This window comes from Eimeria necatrix, genomic scaffold (genome assembly GCF_000499385.1).
Source record: "Eimeria necatrix Houghton genomic scaffold, Enh_scaff20, whole genome shotgun sequence".
Taxonomy (NCBI): domain Eukaryota; phylum Apicomplexa; class Conoidasida; order Eucoccidiorida; family Eimeriidae; genus Eimeria; species Eimeria necatrix.
In genome coordinates, this window is record NW_013655111.1 from 104444 (window position 1) to 128557 (window position 24114).

The following is a 24114-nucleotide window of genomic DNA, read 5'->3' on the forward strand; positions in this document are numbered from 1 at the left end:
CTTAGCGGAGGAAACGAGGGTCAGCAGGCCGAATATCCCAAATTGAACAATGTGTTTTGTGTCATCGTTGGACGCATTGATATGGGGTACGTGAGCTCACCGCGAGCTGGTAAAGCTCGTGAAGACTTTAGACTTTCGGCACCTCTACAAAAAGATTAACCGAGATCTGACGGAAATGGCTCGACAGAATAGATGCAGCCATATAAATGGAGCCTATCGTGACTGCGGTTGTGCTGCATCGTTTACCGATGACAATAGTAGCACACTGTTTTACAGTAACGACCAGCGCTGAGTATGGTGTGCGCGTCGCATTGCCTTCTAATTGAGTGCGGCGATTTCACACTAAGGGCATATGTTGCCGTCAGTGAGCTGCATGCATTTCTGCTCTTTTTGGTTCGTGAAGCTTGCAGCAATAACTGTTTTGCTGATTAAATCATTTTTCATCCGCCTACACGCTGGGCTGTTGAACTTAAGGTATTCTACAGGGAGGATGTTAGCAGATTGTATAGAATAGGCTTTAATTGCTGGCTCTTCATATTTACGAAGAATTTTTGGACACATTGGTAATTCTTGACCTTCCTTTTATCAAAGCCAAACGGCTCACAAGGGCTTTTGCTTTCAGCCTACTTTGTGAGCTGAAGCGGCTACACTCAGGTATTCAGAACGACAAAATCCACAGCAGAACTCTGCGCTTAGAGCGCATACATCATCTGACATGCTTAGTCTGCGCATTCTTCTCCATCTGCTTTCTCAATCAGTAGGCAGCCTGCATTGTGCAAATGCTGAAGCACAATGCTGCGAAGCCAATCAAAGAAGCCACCAGACTTCGGTGAAGTTCCCACATTGTCGCACTCAAAGGCCGGTATTAACGCAGTTGCCTGCCTATACAGCTGGGAATTCTGGTTGCGAAGAGTATGTTCCGTTCCCGCTAAGCGCTCGGCTGCATCAACAGATACTTTCTCGGCAGATGCATCTGGGGAGTTGGACGCCTGTGCGACGTCGCATTTCTTTGGCTGTTGCGAAGTTGCACAGGCATAGGCAGAAGAGATATTACACCTAGATTGTCGCACACATTTGCTCTGCGATTGAGACTCTATCAGAAGCCTCTGTATTTCGGGCGTTGCTTTCCCCTCTACGAGAGTAGCCCTCAGTCTTGTCATCGCTGCCTCGTTGGGCACTACATCCTCATTGCTTGCACTTTCGTCGTCGCTGGTGTTTTTGCTGCTACCTTCACTTCTGGTGTTTCTACCGGCAGGGTCCGGTGTCTTTACTGGACGCAGCTAAGAATATCAACGGCAGCAAACGCATCTACCGAAAATAGTGTTGCATCAGCAGCTGCCTTAACGCCACTAGGCAAACGTGGAACTTGAAGCTTTCACCTTTCGTAAACTTGCAGCGGCCATACAACTGCTCAGTCGGATGGCACTTTCACCTACGGCGTTGCCAGTGGTGGAGTCAGCATCAGATCTTCCGCTTTCAATAGCAGCCATACGACGTCTGGCTCTCTTTGCTGCTCCTCTCGCAGCAAATTCCCTTGCAGAGTCATCAGGCGAGAATGGGCCGACTCCAGGTTCCTGAAGGATGTGAGGGTTTTTCTCGGGACCCCATGACGCATATACAGGATTGGTAGTATGGTAATGAGCAAAGAAGACATGCTGAAGCTTGTAGTAGTGCATTGTTTGCCAAGTTGTCGGCTCTGCGCCAGACTGTTCAGAGCAAAGCAGAGGCGGCAGCGCACTAAAAGCCTATGAGGGTAGACCAGGAGGAAATAGAAAAAGTAGCTCCTGGCTTGGAAAGTTTCGGCAGGCGCTTTTTAAATACTTGATTTTCGTAGACACGCACCACGCATAGGTATGTGATTTTGAGCTGTAAACGTCGAGGCAGTAGAATTGACAGCAGCGCCGTTGCACCCGCCACGATGATGTATATTTGCAAAGACGCACGAGCACTGCCCTTTGTTGTAGGTCCCAGCAAAATGAATCCCGCCGTGAGGAGCAACACAGATGCCCGGAGAACCAAAACAGCCTGCCATAACGCGGTTCATGTATTTCTGTAAGTCTGGTCATGATTCCATCCTAGTAGAGGTGCACCGCTCCCTCTGAGCTGACTAGGATAAGAACTAAAGTGATATACTGCCTTCTCGTAACATACGTATGGCGCGTACTTGATTCACCACGGCTGTCATCTCGGGATTAGGTCTTTTAGCGAGACGTAATAGTGTAGCCTTGTATATCCAATACAGCAGAGCCCAAGTGCACAAGGCTTGTATGCTAAGAAATGGCGCAATGCCCACATACAGTGACAATGAACAGAACCCTTGAAGCATTGCCGCATACCTGCACAAAAATCGGCAGACGTGGATGCGAGCCGAACGCTCATGCCAGAGCGGTTGCGCAAGATGATATGCGCAGTTAAGGCCAAACGCTTCTAACTGAAAACTTACTTTGTTGGCGTACAAAAGTCAGGACCCTCATGAAGCCGATTAAACTCTGATTGAGATATGGGCTTCTTCGATAGTGGTAACAAGCAATCTCGCTTCATTATGCGCATCTGTCACCCGAGGAATTCACACAAGGGCACCGAAGTGTCAACACAAATTTCATGGGAGCAAATCGAGACTTGAATGAGTTCTAAAATGTCATGCACGGTAACGGCGTGAGTGTCAGTGGCAAACTGGGCCCACGATAGTTTACCAGCCAGGGCACTTGAAGAAGCGATAATGAGATTTCACTCAAAAGGAAAGAAAAGAGTTGCATCGCGACGCATTCAATGAGTCCTCCTCTTACGTACCTACACCAGAGCGCACCAACAAACAGTTTAAGGCAGTTTTTTCTTGAAGTGACAGCTTCATAGGCCTGAACTACGCTGCAAGCAATTGCATCCAGCCTTCTCTGAAGCGGCTCAGCAGCACTGATACTCTCCTTGCAAACGTGGCGTCCGGGGAAACGGGACGGCTGCTGGGACGTTTGCTTCTGATGCATTAAGCAGGCAGTACTGCAAACCTAAATTAAAACTCAGGAAGTGCTCACCACCATCTGGGGTCTTTGAGGACAATGATATAGGTCAGCCCAGTATTGATAGTATAAGTAATTGTCAACCGCACCATAAACGCCACCTGAAGAAACGAAATTCGGTAGAATTGTGCTCTGGTGAACAGGCCACACAAATAGCCAGAACTACCTGACTTATTTATCCATTTTGATCGACAGTTCTACGTTGTGCTATTCATTTTCATAGTACATTATTAAGTGAGCATTTGTGCTTTTTAAGGCCTTTACCGTAGTTTCAATTTGTGAGAGCTCTTAAAGCAAGGGAAACGACCGAAAGGTTTCCGCACTCTACTGTCAAGTGTTCAAGGCCCTACCTGCTCCCCCGTCCTGCTTATGTGGCGTTCTTTAAGTGACTTCAGCAGACAACACATGGACGCTCAGTAGCAATGCTGTGCGAACACGTGCTCCTGATAACTCAGCGGTAAGGGCAGAGAGGAAAGATGAGGCGTGCATTGATCTGGGATCAGACTCACTACGAAGGAAAAAGCAACCCTTAGGAGTGCGTTAATGCAATTGATAGCCACTGACGGTAGGAATGAAAGTAGTAAAGATGCCCACGACTCCTTGTTCAGCTGCATAACACCACATTAATGCCTTGTATTTGATGAGGCGCAAATTGCTTCTGGAGAGTGGCACTTTTCATCAGTATTGCTCAACAGCCCCTGCAGGAAGAGTTGATTTATCTTTTTGAATTTTTGTGAATCCGGCTAAGATTTCGCCTCCTTGTATGGACAAATGAAGATTCTCAAGTGTTATTGGGCTTCAGTGCAAGCTGGTTTTCAAACGGAAGCAAATAGTTTGCTAAAATGAATCCTACGGGATCGTTTAAAGCTTCTTGTATGGCGCTACCGTTTATTGACATTATCAAATCTTCTACTGGCTTAATCACGCCAATTCCAGTCTGCAAAAGGCATGCGCAACCTTCTTTGCTGAAACGCCGGCAAATTGTATCGAGCAGTCTACGAGAAAGCTAGAACTGTCGCGGAATAATTTTAGAAGTGCTTTCGTTAGCGCTTTTGGGAGCTAGAACTGTCGCGGAATAATTTTACAAGTGCTTTCGTTAGCGCTTTTGGGAAAGAGCTAGTTGCCTGACCCCCGTAAAGTCCTTATTTTTCAAGCTGATGTTCAGGATGATCAGCATAGCAGCAATGCAGAAGGAGGCGGTGCACAGTCCCAGGGCAACAACCCACAGGAGAGCCTGAAGCTCAAATAATCGATAATTAGTGTTTTTCTTTCTAGTGAAATTTCTTAGTACATAGCCGGTCATGACAAAAGGGATAATTTGCAGGTATCTGGAGTCATTTACGTTTCCACTTACCTGTACAAGGACTCTCTTGGCTCTCGAGAAGCTGAGATTTTCCCAGACAATATCTTCAGGATGAGGCGCAGGCTCCACCTCAGAAACACAACAGAGCAACACGATTTTGCGGCAAGTCCACGCCCGGATTTCGCTAGCAAGTGCCTAATAAGCCACAACTAGAAAGTTGCGGCGTACTGGCAGCATAAATGCATGGATAAAGCGTGCATGCTGTGAGTCCAGTGTGAGATCAAATTTCGTGGCATGCGTACACCTATTGGATATTTGCCTCTAAAACGAAATGCCAGTTTATTCCCGCACAAGCCACATGTCCACTTCCGTACAATAGATCTCCACGTGTGTAGCCTCGTTAGGCACTCATTGCGATCCTGCAAGAAAGAAAATCAATCAGACGGAGAGTATCACCCCCTAAAGAGGCATCATTGTTTAGTTTGATTCAGCATAGCTAAAAGTGGCGCAATGACTGTCTCTGAAAGCATTAGTGGAACGTTCCATCTGGATTGAAAACAAGGATGCGGCTTACTTGCGCATACTTGCAAACGACTACCGCATACCCGGTGCACCTGAAAACCACGAAGATACTATACCGTCACCCTTTAGCAAGGGAAAAGCGTAGACGATACAACCTGCGAGGATTTAGGGAAGGAACTGCTTGAGAAGTCCTGAGGCTGCAGCAAATCGATGTGAGCTGCTAGGACTTTGAACGTATGCTCCTTCTCAATTGCAAGCAGCAAACAGCATAGCGGAGGCGAGGCGAGACGGAGATTAGTTGGTACTGCGCCTCTGAATCACCTTAGGGTATCTTGCTCCACTCGACTTAATAACTTGCGTAGGTTACTTGCGGAGGCTTCTTCCGCGAGTTCGCCTTTCTGCTGCGCACTGCATAGTAAATGGTTGTATTTATTAGTAAGTGCATTATGCTTGAATTGACTGTCGGTTGCTTTGGCAAGCATGTGAGGCCCTCGAAAAAATTAGGCACTCAGAAAGGGCTGCTGGGTAACATGATGTTGCAAGCTACAGTTGTGGGCTCCTGCTTTAATCTCCCTTTCTTCAGCCTAACCAAGCTTACTAACAGGCAAGCAGCAGTGGAATACTGGCATTCTAGTAATTCTACGTTAAATACGTTCATGCGGGCCAACCTTAAGAGTATCGAGACGTTCTTTCAGGCTTTCGGAAAGTTTCACATGCTCGTCGTAGTGCTTGGTGTCAAAGCCGATGACAACCTTAACGACGGACTCCGGGGGCTGGTTAACCAGAAGCGAAGTACACACAAAGCTGGCTATTTCTTGTTCGTCCACTGCATCAGGAGGGAAGCCGTCTAAGAGAAGTGCGAAATCCCGGAGCTGGTACACCTGCTCCCCTGCAGTCTTCCTAAGATGCTCCTAAAAATGTACAGCCAAAAAGGAAGCGCTCAGCTTGCCAACACCTATACTGCGATTCGAAAACAGCTTTAAAGCGCCACCAATAATTCTGTAGCGGCTGTTGAAAGTGTTCACAGTGTATTGGGTACCTGCCGACGGAATAAAACTGCCAGAAGAATTGCTGTGCCCAGCACCATAACAAGATGAGTAGCAGCGGGAACGTGCGACTCAGAAACACTGTCATCCACGCATCCTGCCGTAAAGAGTACTGTAGTAAGACAGAGAACAGGGACTTGCACAGAGAAACCATCGTTATTAACTGGATATAAAAACAGACGTTGCATTCGGCACGAGTAATGGAAATATCAACCACAGTACACAATCATACCGTATACGCGTATTAAAATAGGTTCTAGCTACCCCAGAAAGCTACATCTTGATGCTACGTGCGTACCATTGTTAAATGTAGAGCAGCTTGTTAGTGCGTCCGCTGCTCTGTTCGAATAAACGGCAATAACTACTCCGAGTGACAAGAGGCCATTTAAAGCAGAAACAACCATCAGAAATTTTATGAATTGGAAGAGAAGGGGGATTCCTGAACAAACAGCCTCGCTAATTGTGAATTGATGGGAATGCACAGTGGCTTCCGTGAGCATGTGCGGCGCAAGTAATGCCGTAGCTACACAAGTTTTGCCTGGAAAAAATTGGGCAAAAAAGCGCAGAGAATTTCCAGTGTAAAAGGCAGAGTTACCAGGCCCAAGCTCTCCAAGATCGGAAAGTCTGCAACATAGGGGATAGGGCGGGCACCGTGGTAGCCCAGATGGTGTGAAAACGTTTCGAGGATCTTCTCCATTTTGCAACCTCAACAACACCGATGTTCCGGTCTGCCGAACACGACAGTATATTTTGTGTTCATAGGCCTCTAACAAGTCAAGTGTATTCCATGGAACTTCCGTCATCGTCGGCGATCGTGTGCCGTGTTTGAGTACTCGAGCATTGCAAAAAGTTTTGTGTAGATGCAACACTGACGCTGATTCATCAGAGCAGAACTGCCCCTCAAACTGGGACAATTGTCATGAATTTTCATTTGCATCACCATGAACACAGGGAGATTTTATATACCCTCAGCCTATCGGTTCGGCACCGGCGATTGCAGCTCATGCGCAGTTGACCTGCTGGGCACACAGGTCACCTGTTCCCTATGCCAATCAGATTCGATCAACTTGTCCTGATATCCTCTCATACTTCAGCCTTCAGTATGAGTAGTTGTACATGGAGAGGTAGGTGTCTTAAAAATCCCCACAGTCTCGTGCCAAGGCTACGGAGCCAACCGGGCAGGGGTCACTTCTGCATGCAAGGGTCCCTGTCAGGGAACGCTGCAAAACGTTCTGAAACTGGAGATATAGAGGTTCTCGGAATAATACAGGCAAGCTTATACATTTTCATGTAGATATGTTTTCGTCACACGGTTCTTCACTGCGTATCATTTCCAGTGTAACCTGCAAGCTACTAAATCCTATCTCAAAGCGTTTCACTCTGATCTGAATGCAACTGGATGCAACTGAAAATAGATATTCTGAAAAGACAGAATTCTGGTGAAAAACAGCAGTTTGTCACGTTCGTCCGGCCAAAACTTGTAACGCTGTTAGCGGTTGCGAGGGAACGAGATTCCATCGCCGCTTGGTCCACCAACGGGTATCGGCCAGAGAAGAGGTTGATCACCCTATGAAAAGATTTCAATCCCTTTCACTTGCACTTTTGTAAATCATTCTTACGAGAGCTTGCTTCAGGTTTTCAGCGACGCCGACATCATAAGGGTTTGGTCTACCAGTGCGACGTTTCTCGCAGAACTCGATCGTCGTGCAGTTTGAGGTGATCAACACAAGGTGGAATATGCAGAATGGTACGACAATGCTGAAGATTGTTCATTACGCTCTCTTGATTTCGTAATTGATTGTTGGATGGCACATACGCAAGCAGAAAGAAGCTCAGTGCAGTTCCCAGGAAGGTAAAGAAAACTTGTTCAAAGGAGATGTTGGAGTCGTCAATGGATGTTCTGACTGAAGCGATACAGTAGAGCGATGTTTCCTTATAGTTTGCAGGGATATAACTTACCGGTAGCAGCCATGGTGGAGCATACGAATATCAAAGTTGCACCACTGTAGAGCAGAGTCAGGAAGAAGAACTTGTAATTGAAAAAGCCGACGTCATTGGCAACCCATGGGCAGTAATGGTCCATCTTGAGTACACAACGACCGCTGTTGCTGCTGTGGTGACACCGATCGGGTTTGAACTTGGAACATTTGTGGCAGTATCTTGCTCCCCCTGAACATCGGAATGTTGCTCCCTAAAGATTTGCAGTAGATAAAAAGAGAACGTACCATCGCGTTTCCTTTCTGTGATGAGACTAGGAGGAGGTTGTCTTTGCCACTCATCAGTGTCTAAGGCCAAAACGGTGACAAGAAGAATCTAACAGTGCTCTTTCAGTAATAGCTACCTGGAACACGCCCTGGATCGGTAGAATAAGTCTTGTAGAAGGACCACAAAACCATAGCCATTCCAGCATGGGCTGCAGATCGACATTACTTAAGTTCTTCTCCTTCTCTTATCAACAGGCACCTCACCGACAAAGAAATGGAGTGCGCCAATTGCTATGGCCCCGCGGTCACGGTACTCAGGAGGCACCTCAAATTGAAACATGGGCAGACAGTGGTACTGCAGGCAATCCGTGATACTTGGCTCTTGTTCTTGAACAATAATATTCTCTCTTACCAGCAAGTATACTGTGTATAGGATGGCCATGACGCTGCATATCACCTGAAAATTGATGAGTGGTCGGCGATAAGCGGAGCTGTGGAATGTAAACAGCCTACAATCATGGGGAGAAAGCGGGCAAGCCGCTTTCCCGCTTCTTCCCGTCTCTCCATCATGGTCAGACTGCTTTAGGAATTCCCTAAAACGAACAAAGACCTCTGTGCAAGATCGCTTGCACTAGCGGAAAGAAATTATGGTTTGGGGCTCAACTGAAGCACGGCACTGTGAGACTGTGCAGGTGTATGTACGAACACCTGAGCAGCTTCCATGCAGTTCAAGTAGACTGTGAGAAACGCCCCTCGTGAGATCACCGCGAATTCGAAGGAAAATTGCATAAAATTTTCATAGAAAAAGGCTAATCATGCCTGAATAATCGATTAAATATGAGAATTCAAATTATGAGCACATCCGTGGGACCTAATAAAAGCAAGATAACTTGAAGTTAGTAGCGCAGCGCGGGAAGCACTAAAAAGGTGCATTCGTTCTTTACAGATCAGCACACTGCAATTTTCAGAAGCTTCTTTTATTGTGCATGAGTTGTAGATTTCCCCAAACGGCGTACTGGTTTTGTTGGTCCCCATGGTGTGCTAGTTTTGATAGCCCGTGCAAAAACGTGACTCGCTACTGCGTGTCTCAGCGTGAAGAAGTAACTATCCGCCAGTAAAGAAGGTTTCTCCACGCATATGAGCATCTGTCGTTTTATTTGGATATATCTGCAAGAAAAAGAGCGACCCTTTCCACCTCATTAATTTCTGCAATGGCGCCGCCCGCGCTTACCTTCAATGCACGGAATATTCAAATATCCGGCATTGCAGGGAAGAATAGAGTCAGGCTCATGGCGCATGGCTAACAACTTTAGACGGGTACTTTTGGCAAAAGTTGTCAGACCAAATTGGGAGGACGTAGCAACTTTCATATACTGTGAGGGAGCGACGCCGGTGACGGTGTCAGAAAGCGGTACCTGTCCTTGACAATGTTCCAAGAAAAATGCCATATTTTTACCTTTCAATGACTTAAAGGACCGGCGGAAGTCTTCATTCAACGCCCTCCATACACAAATTATCGCTGGGTCTTCCGTGCCTGCGGCTGGTTGGATGGACCGGGCATGCAAGATATATGTGCGGCTGGAAGTAAGGATAGAACATCATCCAGAATATCTCAGTAAGTCATCTATTCTTCAATCGCTTAATTTTCAACTGCTTGGTTCCACAATACGTGCCTTGCCTGAGGATACGGGACTTCTTGGAGTGGCGACCTCGATGTTGCGTGTGGTGGTGAGCTGGTCGATTGCCCCAGTATCTAAGTCTTTGGTAGCAATGTGAGCGTATCCGGAGGACGTTACAGAAAATTTAGTCTTCATCATTGACTAATAGACGAAGCCTTGGTGGGAAATGGCCGCAAGCTCCAAGGTGCAGTCTCGGGACAGAGCATATGAACGGCTTGAGCGTAAGCTAAAGAGCAGCAGCAAGCTCGAATCCACAACTCTCTCTCCAAGACTAGCAAAGGAAGACGGTAAACGGAGCTTCTGTCGGCACCGTCAGCAGGAATCATCTACAGAACCGCACACTTGGGGTCTGCATTGCGCGCGCCTGAAAAATGTAAGCTTTACCCGTGTATTGAACGGGAACAAACGCGTGAGGGGATGCGCTACAACTCAACTACCGCCATATCGGTGTCAGTATGTCGATCACGGAGAGGGTTCCCATGCCTGCTGCCGCCAATTTCCCTGCATCCTGCAGCTGCACACAATGCTCTTTCTTAGGGGTTGGTGGAGGACTTTTCTTTGGAGGCACGCACTGAACTATGCATATCTCATAGTAATAGCTGCTGCTGTTACTTCTTTTGCGTGGCTCCCCACTGTAAGCAGTGCAGGTGCAGAAGCCACCTCAGAAGTGCAGCAATCTGCGAGCAACGCACCGCTTTTCGCAGAGCTTCTTTGCCATGATGACGGCGCCACTTTTGTGGCGACTCGAGTAAAAGCCGAGTTGGAAGCTGGAACGGCGGTTTCAGATATTCTTCCTGTCGCCGTTGAGGCGGCCGAACAAATGTCATGGGGCGAATGTTCTCGTCTGTGCAACGGGGGAGTTCAAACAGCCGACGCAGATCTGGCACGAAAGTTTGCTGTTGATGGGTTGCGAAGTGCTTTGTCTGAAAGAAATGAATGGTCTGACTCCTACGTTGACATGGTGGGGGAACGGATTGCCAACGCTGCACTTGCTGGTGATTCGTCGAAGGGGCAGATGAAGACTCGCTCCTGCAACACCTTCCCGTGCCCTTTTGAAGTGCCAACGGAATTAAAAGCTGCTAATTTGCAAATTGCGCGGGAGCCTGAGGTGGTGGCTGCCTTTGGAGTTATTCCCCAAGTAGATTTTACTGAAGAGTGCAAGGGTCGGCTCAAACTGGATGAGATTGACCAGCGTGTTTGGGCTGAGAGGCGCACAGAACAGTTACAGTATCAAGAGATACAAGAGCGAGCTGGGGCGCTCCCAGGCTGGGAAGCCACTGTCCTGTCTCCGGAGCATCTTAGTCTGTACAGTTGCATTAGTTTATGTCGGCTCCACCATCGTTGCAGTGCAGTGATTTATTCTGAAGATATTGGCGCCCTGACAGCAGGAGAAAATGAAAGTTCCGCCAGCTGCTCTGACACTGATGCAGTGGCTACTCTTCAGTGCGCATTAGCAAACGGCCGTTCTCTCTTGAACCGTCTTGAAGAGAGCATTTGGGGAATTTCCAAACCTCGTGCAGGCTCAGACCCATTGCCTCCGCAGAATCGAAATCCGGTGTGCAGTTTATATGCTCGTGTAAAAGTATCACGTGTGGCTGAATGTGCAACTCAGCCGACGACAAAGGAAGGGATGGGCAAGTTGACGCTTTTGGTGGTTGATCTCGGCATGGACTTCGCGAATGCTGCTCGTGGCATGCGCTCCACCATGGCCCTGCAGGTAGTCAGGTACAGGGATGCTATACGCACTGCTAGTTCCATTCTAGAAAGGGCTCTCAGTGGCTCCGTAGTGGTTTCCAACATCCAGCAGAGGGCCAAGGAGTCACTATCGCGGGTGCAGAAGGCTCGGAAACGCGCATCTGTGGCCATTCACGTCCTCTCTGAGGCCGTCAGGGTGGTAGAGGAAGCTGCTTTGCATGCTTCCGGAGTCTTGAAGTCCTTGCAGCCTGATGAGCATGCTGCAGCACAGATGTCTGGAGCCGGTGCCGAGGGTTCAGGATCTTCAGTGCGTATGACCGGTAGTCTCCAAGGAACACTTCACTCAGCAGCTCCTCTCAGCACGTCTTGCCCAATGTTTCCAGGCGTTGAGTTGCTTAACCGTGGCTGCGTGCAGCTCCCCGCGTTGCAGACACGCACTTCAACCAAAGACCAGTTTTCTTCAGACTCAGTGCCAGCCACGACACACCAGATATCAGAGGAGGTTATTCCCATGAATTGGCAGATGTGCCAGGTTTTACTAAATGACGTGAATCGGCTCCTGAAGCAGTACCGTGATGTCATTTCCCAACTGAAAAAAACAGATGCAGATGCGGCAGGTGCCGAAAAGCAAGCAAAGAAACTGTTGTCCCGCATCTTGGGACTGAATAATGAAGAAACAGCGAGGCTTTCTTCAGCTGATGTCTCCGATCCAGTGGGGGAAGGCGCTGGTGCCATGAGCAGGGAAGATGCTGCATTTTTAGAACAGACCTACACCCGTAAATCTCGGGAAGAGATTGTCGAACGTCTGGGTGAAGGGGAGGGCTCTATTTTTGCTGTGTTCAACACAGCCAAGCAAATTTGCGAAATAAGAGCTGTGAGCAGATCTGTGTGCATTTCTGATATTGACTCTGTTTGCATGCCCACAGATGGAGCTTTTCGCTCTGTGGGTTTGTTCGCGTCTCAGAGTTTGACCTAGGCAGCACTAGTCCGCATTCAAGTCCGTGTTATCAGACGCTTCATTCCTGTACATAGTAGTCTGCGTTCCTCTATGTAGTAATATCGACCGGCACACCAGCGCATGGTGATTTTCACCACATTTTGTGCTTTGCTGTGTCTCCTTAGGTTTTCGAGCCACGTTTCACTCAAAACGGTGAAACGCTTGGTGCGCAGTTTCCGTCTGCGTGTGCTTCTTTCAGTCCCTTTTCATTGATGTTCTTGCCCTATGATGGAGACAGTTCGGCAGTGAATAATATCAATAGGCAAGATGCAGAGAAGGCCAGTAGCGACACAGGCAGGTGCCCTGATATATCGTGCACATACTCTTCCTGGACTTCGTGGTCACCGTGCGATGATGCGCATTATGCTGGAGCTGAAACTATTGGTGGGAGCGGGGAACCAGGTGAGCCTGAGTCCCAGAGCTCTGTGCTTGTCCGACAAGCAACCTGGCAAGTCCGTGTCAAAGAGGCTCTGTTGCGCCCAAAGGCAACTCTTCGGTGTGCGAATTTTCTGGAAACACGTCTCTGCAGAGGCAAAGCCATTGCAGAGACGGGATCAACTGGACTGATGGGGGACTTTGCCAATGCTGTTTCTAAGTCAATTTCAAATTGGTGTGAGTACAGCCCGTATTCGCTTTGGAGTGACTGCACGCCGCATTGCATCCCTCGCGATAACCCAGAGGCGGTGGCGTACCAGATTAGCTCGCGCACTGTCCATCAGTACACAGTGCCGGGCCTGGCTGCTCGCTGTGACTTAGGGTCACTAGAGGCTCGGAAAGTATGTTCGAAGGTTCCCGTATGTCCACATGACGAAGGTGACGCAGAAGGAGCCGATGGTGCGAATGGCGGCTCTGAAGCAGAATTAGACACAATGACGAGCTCTGCTGCAGCTATTCGCGCGCATTCCTTTGCGCGCGCACCGGTTAATGGAGAGCCACCGGAATCGTGGATGTTTTCCAGGATACGCACCGTAGGGCCACAAAATGTGAAGGCACCGGAAATATCACGTGGCACTTCATCAGAGAAGCAGGCTCAGGAATCCAGTCAAAGTTTTATGGAGAGCGTGGACTCTACTCACGAATATTCAGTGGGAGCAGTGGCGGAGGAGCAATTGCCGGAAGAGTCAGATTCGCCTTTGTCAGAGCAACGAATGCAAGATTCTACTGCTGGTGAAGAGGCTGATACCAGTGCTTCGATTCATCCTGAACTTCTTAAACCAGAAGATAAGGTTACAGCCGACCAAAGCGTTCCGCATAACAATTCTTTCATTCCTCCAGCCGATAGCTCCCCTCCTTTCGAGCATTCAGATGGTGCACAACCAACTATACCGTACGACTCACCTTTTGCCGAGAGCACAGAAATTCTTCCTGAAAACAGTGGTGGCTCTGATTTGGCCACACGAGCCGAAGCAGCTGTAGGGAACACTACTGAGCCTGGTCAGCAAGCTTCTCAGAGTGACGAAGAAGAACCAGAAGAAGAGCCAAGGCGTTGCTTTCTTGGTCTGTCTTGCTTGAGCTTTGTGTTGTGTTGCCTACTCGGTGCATTGTCTTGTACAACGATAGTGCTGCTAACGGTTGTTTGCAGCTCTAAAGTTCGGTCGTGGCTAGGATATCACTGGTCTGGAGCGACTGACGAAGAGCGTAAGGCACTTTTGCAGAAAGCCGCTGACTCCCAGGGTGTATCAGTCATTGCTCCCCTCATCAACCCCGATGGGGTCAAAGTGTTGACTCCTGAGGGGTCCCCTCTACTTGTGTTTCCGTGTAAGGAAGATTCGGGGGCACAGTATCTAACTGCAGATGGGTCAAAAGTTTTTGTGACCATGAATGGAGACTTCGTCAATGACTGGGGTGTGATTCTAAAGGTCAATGAACTACCAAAAGGCCTGCGCGAAAAGGTAGGTGCTAGGCGTGCCACTTATCTTTGCTGTGGGCGATTTCACTTAGTCTGCTCCGCGTTGAGTGGAAGGATTAGTTGATACATAAAAGGCCAAGTTTTATGACGTGTTGTGGCTTTTGTTGCGTTTTGGGGTTCTTGCTGTTACAGGCAAGCGTTGCCATCTCCAAGGATTACCATCCATCTGTACCAGCAGCAGTATCGGTAAAAGCCCGAGAATCCGCACCTTCTGGATTGGCGAAAAGTGCTCCAAAAAGTTCACTGGCTGTGCCACTGACACAAGCAAAGTCGAAGGCCCAAGAGCTGCCCAAGGTTTCCAGCGTCTCCCCAAAGGACCTTCAGCCCTTGCCCTTGCCTAAGCAGGCCCCAGCAGGACCTGACATCACGTTAGCGCCAATCACAGACCCTAGAAAGCCAGGCATGCCGTCCAGAAAGCCTTCATCCATTTTGTAGGAAGCTCTATCTCGTCTGGATCCTGCCGCGGAAGGAGTATTTTGTCGTATGTGATGTTCGAAATTCCCCCGACACTACGTAGTGCACGGCAATGAATGGGTACAGCTGAGGAAGGGAGATGGACTCTTAGCGTAACGGCATGCGGAATTTGTAGGCGTCATTTGTTACTTAGTCGGACACTTTATTTGGCAAGCATCTGTCTCCAGCGAGCCATCTGTTTGATAACGGGGGATGGTGTTTCGTATTTCGCATGTTTTAGGTCTTTCATTACTTCATGTTCCGTATACCAAACTTCTTGTCAAATTCCTGCAGTTAACTGCTTCTGTAGGTACTCACGGATTACGGGCTCCCAAATGAGTGGCTATTTGAATTTGTTTGCGGTGTATCAGCTCTTTTGCAGCAGAATGTATGATTTTTTAGCGGCAAACAAGAAATCAGATGAGGCCGGAACTTTGTTAGACACTGAATTCAGTAGACGTATGCTCGATTCCTGAGTTCCCTGTGAAATATATGGGCAAAGGCGTTGTGCTTATGTCGCAGGCGGCACTAAGAAAGCAGGCATGCACCGGTGCTAAGCTCAGATGTGTTCTTAAGGGAAAGACTATCGCGAGCAGTCATCTCAACACTAGCTAGTGGTTTTGCTAGCCGTTATTTACTGCAGATCTCCATGACTATCTGTGTAGGAGCTCACATATGCAGTGGAACACATAATCAAGGGAGATGGCAAGGGAGCCAGCTTTCTCTAAGGAAACACTGCACGGTTCGACTGTCGTCGATGCTGCGTCGTTCACACTTTGCACCACGAGCATTCGACAGATATGGTCTCCTCAGGGGCGCTGGAAAGTGTGGTGTAGCCCATATCTTTTGTGGCAGGCATCGTTTGATGGCTCAATGGCACCCTCTATATTCTAGCCAGAGCGCCGGCCATATGTCATGAACTAGAAAGTGCATATGAGGGAAAAGCTTGGGGTGTTTGTTTCATGTTGGAAAAGCTTGAAAGCTACACCGTGCTTTCAATGCAGCAGCGCAACATGCCTGCCGTGAGGAGCTGTCAGGAATCGTAAGGTTCTAGAGCAGTAGTAGGGCTCTGAGGCAGTCAGCTGGAGAGCGGAAGCAGTGCCTAGTGTAGCAGCAACTAGCAAGATATTATGTTCTGTACAGTGGTTCGCAGCTGTCGTGGATATGTTTCCCACTTAACTCTCAAAATGTTGTGCCTAGTGCATGCAGTAGTTTAGTGTTAGGTCTCTGACGTGAGCGCTGGTGTCTGCAGGGTTTAAGCAGACCGAAGGCACTGGAAAACTCACATTGAGCTGAAACTGCGAAACTGTAGGTGTGTAGCTAGGTCTGTTTCACGCGCGCACGAAGGTTGTGGTAAGCACTCGCCTAAGTTAGCAGCGCGCTGGCAACTCATCCACTTCGGAGTCATTATAAGTAGTGTGTCTAAAAACTGTTTGAAGATGCAATTAATGGCGAAGGCTTTGGCGTCTAAAGAGAGAGAACAAACTGCAAAATTGGGGTCCATGGATCGCTATGTCATGAGCGACCCAACTGTATTCCAGATCTAACTGATCAACTAAGCCAGTTTGTCCTCTCCCCAACAAAATAGTAGAACAGCATTTACAATTAAAGTCTGTCTTTCGCTCATTTTTGCGCGTTTTGGAATTTCAGTACTCCGTTTCATCGAGGCTCATAAAATGTACAGCATTAAGCGGAGGCAACAAACTTATGTATGAAGGACGTTAGCGCCCTTACGAATATGATTCTGAGCTAGTTATATAACAGATTTACATGGAATGAAAGTTTACCCAGCAAATGTTAATTGCTTAGTTCGCTTGCAGCCCGATCGCGTAGTTTTGTGCGAATCATCGACAGCAAATCCCCAATAACGTTTCGGGGCCTCCTCCTCATCTTTCCGCTGGGAGAGGCCCTACTAGCACTGGGTTACTTGTGAAGTTCTTTCGTAGAAACAATTTGTTTTTTTCACACAGAGGAGACAGGCTGAGCCAGAGTTGAATTTGTGTTGTTGTTCTCTGGCATACTGAAACCACGAGCAGAGCTTGGGCTTCTGGAGCCCTGTCTGCTCGTACGGAAATTCATACAAGATATTCAATATACAGCAACGTATTTTCAGTAGTGTGCACTTTGTCAGGCTCAGCATCAGCCTTCGGCCATTTCGGCCCTGTGTTGCAATGGGCGGACCAGACCCTCAGCCACCTGGCATGACGGAGGCTGAGGCTGCGGTTCCCAGTAGCGACAGTAGCACTACCAGGCGCACTAGGGGTAACAGCGCTGCTATTTTTGGCGGCGGTAGTCGAGGAGAGACGTCGTCAGCCCGAATGGGCCTCTATGGGGCAATCTCAAGCTGTGCAGCAGGTGTTTTCCTCCAGCCACTGGACATTATTAAGACCCGCCAGGTACTTCCTGTCCCCGTTCATCTGACCGTGACTTCGTTGCCATCTGGTTTGCAGCGAATGACCATGCTGGTGGAATGCGCTCAATGCCACTTCCGCTGCCGCCATATTCTCTAGAGCTGTCTGTGACAATGGAGTTACGCCTCTTTACGTATGACTGCAGCAACAACAGTGCGCTCCAGGCTTTAGGCCTTCAATCAGGACTGCAGCATCCTCGATATTCAAGGAATATGGGGCCTTGGGCTTTTGGCGGGGCTCGCTCGCAACCGTCCTCAGGATAGCCCCAGGCACTGGTACGTCTAAAGACAAGTAGCGCGCCACGTGTGCGCTATGATTTTGCCTACGTGCCGTTTAAAATATGGCATGGCGCTCTTCTTAGGGGCTAGCTTCCAAGTGGAATTCAACTCTGCGAGCTCGTGCGTCCATGCCCTAGTGTTACTTTTCGTAGGCTGTAAACTGCGTAATGTATGATTTGTTTGAGGTGCAGGTATTTACTTTGCAGCACTAGGGCCGATGATGGGAACGTGGGGCACTGTAGCTCCCCTCTTGAAGTCTTTGCCACTGGAGAAGCTGACTGGCACACCACCGGAGGTATTTTGACCGTTGTCATAGATGCAGACTCTACTGCTGGTGCTTTGGCTCATTCGAAGTAGACCACACCAATATTGTCTCGAACCTTCTTCCAATTAATCTGATGAGCCGCTTAGTTGCAAGGCCACTTGGAGCCTTCGGCGCGTTGCGTTATTTTGGGTTGCTTAAGCCTCTGGAGGCGTCTAAGAACTGTTGGCGCGGCAACACCCATTGTGAATCTCCTTGTTGATATTTTACCCTATTGCAGCTGGACCCGAATATTGTTCCTGCGTGGTACTTGGGGATCATCTCTGGTATAGCCCGAGGGGCAGCTGTCGCCGTTTTCAACCCCATCTCTATTGTGAAAACCAGACTGGAGTCATCGCTGGTAAGTGATCATCTCACATTAGCCACTGGCAGCACAGTGTTGTCCTGTACAGTGTCAAGTAAAACAGGAAGATCTCTACAAGAGTTTATGGCCATGCATTGTACTGAGTCACATTTTTCCAGGCCTGTGTGGGGTTTGGCCTTTCCTATACTACGTTTTTAGGGATCCGAAGGCATGCTAAAGGCGTTTGGACGGCTGTTGCGGAACGAGCGCCCTCTGGATTGGTTCCGAGGCACTCTAGCTACGATTTGCCGCGACTTCCCCTTTTCCGGTCTATTTTTTATTGTGTATGTTAACTTGAAGGCTCAGGCAGGCGTCGAAGCAGACTCTAGAGATCGCGTCAGCTTCTATGCGCTGCAGAATTTCGGCTGTGGAGCAGTTGCTGCAGCGACGGCTTCCGCTATCACGCATCCTTTTGATGTACTACGGACACGCCTGCAGCTAGACGGCGTTGCTGCACCAACAGGGGTAGCCTCCGTGTCACAAGTGAACTCCCGTGTCCAAGCAAATGCCCAGCTTGCAAATGCGCAGAGGGGGCTCCTTAAGCGTGTTGCACAGTTGGTGAGGACCGAAGGCGCAGGGGTCTTGTGGCGGGGCCTGGGAGTGCGCCTTTTGAAGCGCAGCCTTATGGCAGCATTGACGTGGACATCTTTTGAAGAAATAAAAACAGCGGTTTCCGGACGACCTTCACTTGTACTTGCCTCCGGGAGACAAAATTGACAGAGGCTCCATGTGCAGACTGCATCTGCCGTCACATCACTCCTGTGTGCACCGTCTTCAAATACTCACAGCGTGGGCCTCTCTTGCGTCGGCAGGTTCGTGTATAAAAACATCAGCATGGTGCGACTCTATCAGCAGGGAATAGGTTTCACTCAGCGCCAGTGCATTTGAACGGAAGGTAGGGACCTTCTCCGTTCATTGCAAAGTGTTGAAGGCTCTCAGCGGGTGCGTTGCAGTGGGGAGTTTACTTTCTCTACAGTGGAATCTGGCCTCTAATGCCTTGCTGAAAGGAAGTAATTCAACATATATATCAATATATACATATATGTATGTCTGTGCTTGCATATATGTGCCCACACTTGCCTCATCTGCTTGGTTTATTCGAGCCTTCTTTGACAAAGTTGAACTGCCGTTACATGATTCACAGCGGCTATATTCGTGCACACGGAATTCTTTAAATCACTTTTACTGTGTTTTCGCCGAATCAGCGAACTGCACACAATGTCCCTAGTCAATCTGCCATAGCTGAAGGACATGCATGCCATGCCGAGAAGCAATGTTCGTACTGAAATGCCTATGTTGCACTTTAAAGTGGGCTTTCCATTATTAGGGCGCAACGCGCTCACCTCAACACAAAAGGAAGCGCTCAACATCGGCACTTGCGCAGATTGCTCTAGCGTCGATGGCGCAGAAGTGCTGCTGCGGTTGGTGCAGCTACTGGAGCATAGCGACACAGCTAATGCTGGTGTAAACTTTGTACTCTCCCAAATTGGTAGGTCTGTTGCTCACCAAAGTATTGTGAAGTGTGGGGCATTCACAGCAGCAGCGATTCGCACTTTTCCTTGCTGTTTATTTTGGAGCATAGATGAGGGCCAGCGATATATACTGTCACTAGTTTTAGGTGCCAAGCATGTGGAATGCTGTCCGCATGACTTGGTCAGTCAGAGCTTGTTGAAGAGCAGCCATACATGTACCAAAGCACAAAGCAAAACCGAAAAGAGCCAGGCGCGTGACCGCCGCCCGATTGAACGATTAAGAGTGTATAGGCTGTTGCAGCTGGCGCGCGCTCACAGGGGACAAGTGATTCTTGTTCGTGTTTATTTGAGTTAATTTCAAGAGGAATCTGTCGAACGTGCAAACAGATAGACTGAGGAGGCGGAGAGCACCCCAACGGGTGCAGTCTTTACGAAGATAACCTACAAGTTGCTGCGAAGTCTTGTAGAGGAAGGCTTCGTGGACACACTGAAAATGAAATGCAGAGGGAGCAAGCCTATGCGTTGCAGGGTTTTAATTGAGGCGTTGCAAAGCTTCACAAGTGTAATCTATGGCCACTCTACAATCAGGCAGTGGAAGCAACAATGACGGGACAAGGCCTGTTGACAAAAAGGAGTCGTTCACTTCCCGCAAAACGAATTGTTCGACAAGAAGGAGCCGATCACTTCCCGGAATAAGGAATTGTTCGATGTAGCTTACGCAAGAGCACGAGGTCAGCGACGCCATTCTGGTTGAATATAACTGAGTTGCAGCATCTGGGTGAGGTCACCAAGTTACGAAGAGCGACGGAGCCGAAGTTGAAGACGTCTTCTTACTGGGCAGGCTTCCTGAGATCACCATTTCCATTTTTGCGGTACACGCTGCGCCTTGTGCTCAAGTTCTACACCTCAAGTTTCCTGAGACTTTTAAATACTCAATTTCATCTCAAACAATCCCCCATCGCTGCGTGCGTCACTATTCGTCGCCACCGTATCCCCAGGGCAAGCTCGCCAGAGAGCATCGAGCACACGGGTATTTTGCGGAACATGCGCGACGAATTTGAAATACGGGTTGCAAGTCTTGAATACAGTTTCTGACTCCTCCTCTGAAAAGTTCACATTCGCAGTTCTTCGTGGACTTGCTGACATTATGTGCCGATATTACGCTTCACACTGGTGCGTTTGTCGATCAGCTGACCGTTTTATGTTCCACCAGCCCAACAAGATTCCACCAGTTCACAAGGTAAAGGTACATACGGGTCTCTGTGGATGGGTGTGGATGGCTCACGGAAAAATACGGTCAGGTGACTCATATCTCCGTAGCTCTGTAGAGCAGTGTTGGCATCACTGACATGCCATTGCCATCCCACTTACCACCAGCCTACTCGCTCCATAAAACCCTCAATTACACACACTGCTGTATTCTTCTGAAGCCTAACTCAAAAGCAAGCACAGCAACAAGTTCAACGTGAAGAAAATTTGACCTTTTGCAGCAAAAGCCATCGCTTTGGAGCTTCAAAGCAAAGGGTCTATAACAGCACCAGGCCAGACACATAAGCCGCGAGCTTGTTCCCCTTCATTCGACCGTTGGCCGGAATGAATGCGAAAGGCTCTTCAAATATTAGCATGCATCGTTTGCTAAAGTCCACTCATGACGTTAGGGAGGATCTGAACTGGCAGCAGGCTGATTGTGGCCGTTTGTAGCAGGTAAGTGAATATAGTACTTCGGTTCATTTCAACGGGTGAAGAAGGGATCGTTTCAACCCAACCATGGCCAATGCTGTACTTTTTCCCAGTTGATACCCTGGCATTAGCTGGAACAGGGTACCTTTTCCCCGCATACAGGAAGACGCCAGTTCAACAAGCAGTTCAGTTTGCAAGGTTACCCACACGTCAGCATGGAAAGCATGGCTGCTCCTCTTTCGTGGCGAGGTTTCGAGGCAAATTGGTTCTTTCACTGCTTGGAACAGATTAAATTATGTTTTATTCCGGCAGTTGCTAAATTGGAATGATTCAGACGGGCCGTCTAATAAACTGGGCAGTCGTGCAACCTGGTATTCACTGTCCATCGAGCAGTGGTTTTGCTTACGCTGCCAGCCTGTTATAAAGCCATTGCTTGAGGCAGTGTCATTGAACATATGGCAGCAACACACCGCGCTCGCTAATACGAGCCAATTGGCCGTATGAATCTTGAATTCGAAAGGCGCCCAGAGATGGAAGTGACGCGGGGAGAATGCAGCGGCTCGCCCCTTGTAAAGCCCTCTGAGACTTTTTGTCAAACTTGAATGACACGGCACCTCGAGGTTTCTAGAATTTCGCAGCAAAGCCAGAGCCTTCGGCTGGCTGATGGGATTCTGCAATAGCGATTGAAAAGTGATTCAAACGCCGCTGGGACCCCAAGTAAATTTTTACATTATTCTTTAGTGTAGACTAACCTGCATTTCCGTGAGATATGGCCTCTGCAGGTTGAGTCCTGGAGTCACGTGCTAAACAGTAAATCCCTTGGGACTGTAAACTGAACGTGTCTTCCCTTCGTTAGTACAGACAGCGTACGCTCATTGGAACTCTGCCTGGCTACACTTCTTGGTCTTTCAACAGAAAAGCAGCTTTTCCACTGCCAATATGTACTCCTGTAGGTTTACCAACGGTAAGAATTGCCTTCTCCACTTTCCATCTGAACTTTCTTAACATAGTCAATGCGGGGTAGGCCACTCAGCCTCTCGACAGCACACAATTATGGGGTTTGATAAATTGCTTTGTAAGTGGAGCAGGACGAAACTCGCTATAGCGTCCTTGCAGCAAAGGTCCCGTCACAGTTGCCATGTGGCAACTTCTGAAGCATTCAAGAGCAAATGCTGAGGGCCTGACTAATGCCACAGGGACGCAACGTCGGCTTTATCAGCCCGTCCGTGGCAGCGGCAAATGTGGCGTCTGCACATCGGCAATACCTTCCCAGTCACATGACTTGAGAAAATGTGCTCAGTGGTGTATGCAGCTTCGAGGCAGATATTTGCTGATAAGCAGGTGCAAGTGAAGCGGTATGCTGCTTCACGTAATCTCAAACAGGCCCTCTTCAAAGATTTTTGTCTCCTTATCTTAGTGCACTTGAAGTTGGCTGGAGATTCAACGATATCTTGAACAACTGCAGATGGCATTATTTCCAGATCGCATTGCCACATCCTTGCCCTTGCAGCTTCGTTTCTTCACACTCGAGGCAAACGGGCAGCACTCAACAGAGAAAGCGCGTCCAATGGCAGCCGTGAAGGCCCACTCTATGTCCTGCATTTTTATACTACACTCCTGAACCCCACAGGTCCTATGCGCTGACCTGAGTTTTTACCTGTTTTTGCAAAACCTCCCTAAACAGCAAATCAGAGTGAGCTAGTCCACGACTGCAACGTCTCACCATCTGCCCGTATTGTCAACATCCTGCTCTAAGCGCTGTTTTTCTGCCTAGTTTTCTGCGCATTAACACAATACTTGGACTAATGCGAACAAATATGAAGATGCGACTGTTTGCAGCAAAACTGTGGCGTAAGTTCACGAGTACAAAACACCATCAGCCGCTGCTGTCGATTTTCATGAAACACAAAGCAACAACACAAAGTGCTGTGTGCAAATACCTGGGTGCACAATATTTTACAAAGGTGCAAGAGGGCTCCTCGGCGACGCAGCAGCCGAGGAAGCATCGAGTGTGCGACACGTCCAAAGCAAGCATATCTGAGTGTGACGGTTCTCTGACGGTGATAGAGCTGTTCCTCAAGGAACGAAGCAAACAAGACACAACAGGAATTCCTCAAAAATGTGACCTTTACTCGCAGTGCACAACGCTGCTCCTGTAATTTTGAAGACAGGCAGACATTCCCTGCTCTGTGTGATCTAGGCAGCCGACAGATAGCAAGCACAGCTCATGTAGCCCTATGTTGGGTAGCCGCAATGGAAAGACGCACGGGAGACGTCCACACTGTGCAAGACTAACATGTACAGAGAGCGCGCTTGCAGTCCAGTAATATAAGAGGGCTTGTGACTCATCGTCAGATATACAAGTATCAAGGAGCACAGTCCATACAGCTCCAGCTTGTGGATGCTACGAGAAGCCCGACCAGTACTTGACGCAACCTACCCTAAGTAGTGGACTGCCCGTTACGGCTTTCCACCATATCGTGATTAACCATTGGAGGCACACACCTGTTGAGTAGCCTTGAGCCGTAGCTTTGCCCCTTTCCGGCTGTTCCCAGGCTCCACGCGGCCGGAAGATGATGCCGCATTGCGTCGCCTTCGTTGGCTGTTCGGTAGCTGGCCTTTTTGCGGCGGCTGCTGCTGCCCCTGTGAAGACTGCTTTGGAGGTAAAAGCTCGTGTGACGGCTGCAGCAACAACGCAATAGCATAGAAGCTGTAAGAGCTTTCACTGCTTAACCCAAACAATGCATACTAAGGTAAGCCTGCGGCCAATCTGCCAGTGGGCCCAG

The 24114-nt window shown here is 48.7% G+C and overlaps 3 protein-coding genes across 3 annotated transcripts; 2 read left to right on the plus strand and 1 right to left on the minus strand.

Annotated features, from left to right (window-relative positions):
- Nucleotides 1-3795: 3795 nt before the first annotated feature.
- ENH_00028590 (GTP-binding protein TypA, related, related) lies at nucleotides 3796-6073 on the minus strand (the record flags this gene model as incomplete). The annotated part of the gene is made up of 6 exons (XM_013584715.1): nucleotides 3796-3951; nucleotides 4144-4248; nucleotides 4369-4440; nucleotides 4692-4736; nucleotides 5508-5750; nucleotides 5924-6073. 6 exons carry the CDS (start codon nucleotides 6071-6073, stop codon nucleotides 3796-3798), a joined length of 771 nt encoding a protein of 256 aa, XP_013440169.1.
- A 3861-nt stretch (nucleotides 6074-9934) lies between these two features.
- ENH_00028600 (hypothetical protein, conserved) lies at nucleotides 9935-14804 on the plus strand (the record flags this gene model as incomplete). The annotated part of the gene is made up of 3 exons (XM_013584716.1): nucleotides 9935-12337; nucleotides 12586-14352; nucleotides 14502-14804. The coding sequence occupies 3 exons, from the start codon at nucleotides 9935-9937 to the stop codon at nucleotides 14802-14804; spliced, it is 4473 nt and encodes a 1490-aa protein (XP_013440170.1).
- Nucleotides 14805-16993: 2189 nt separating this feature from the next.
- ENH_00028610 (mitochondrial carrier domain-containing protein, putative) lies at nucleotides 16994-18893 on the plus strand (the record flags this gene model as incomplete). The annotated part of the gene is made up of 5 exons (XM_013584717.1): nucleotides 16994-17218; nucleotides 17379-17508; nucleotides 17703-17806; nucleotides 18054-18173; nucleotides 18336-18893. The coding sequence occupies 5 exons, from the start codon at nucleotides 16994-16996 to the stop codon at nucleotides 18891-18893; spliced, it is 1137 nt and encodes a 378-aa protein (XP_013440171.1).
- Between the last annotated feature and the right edge of the window lie 5221 nt (nucleotides 18894-24114).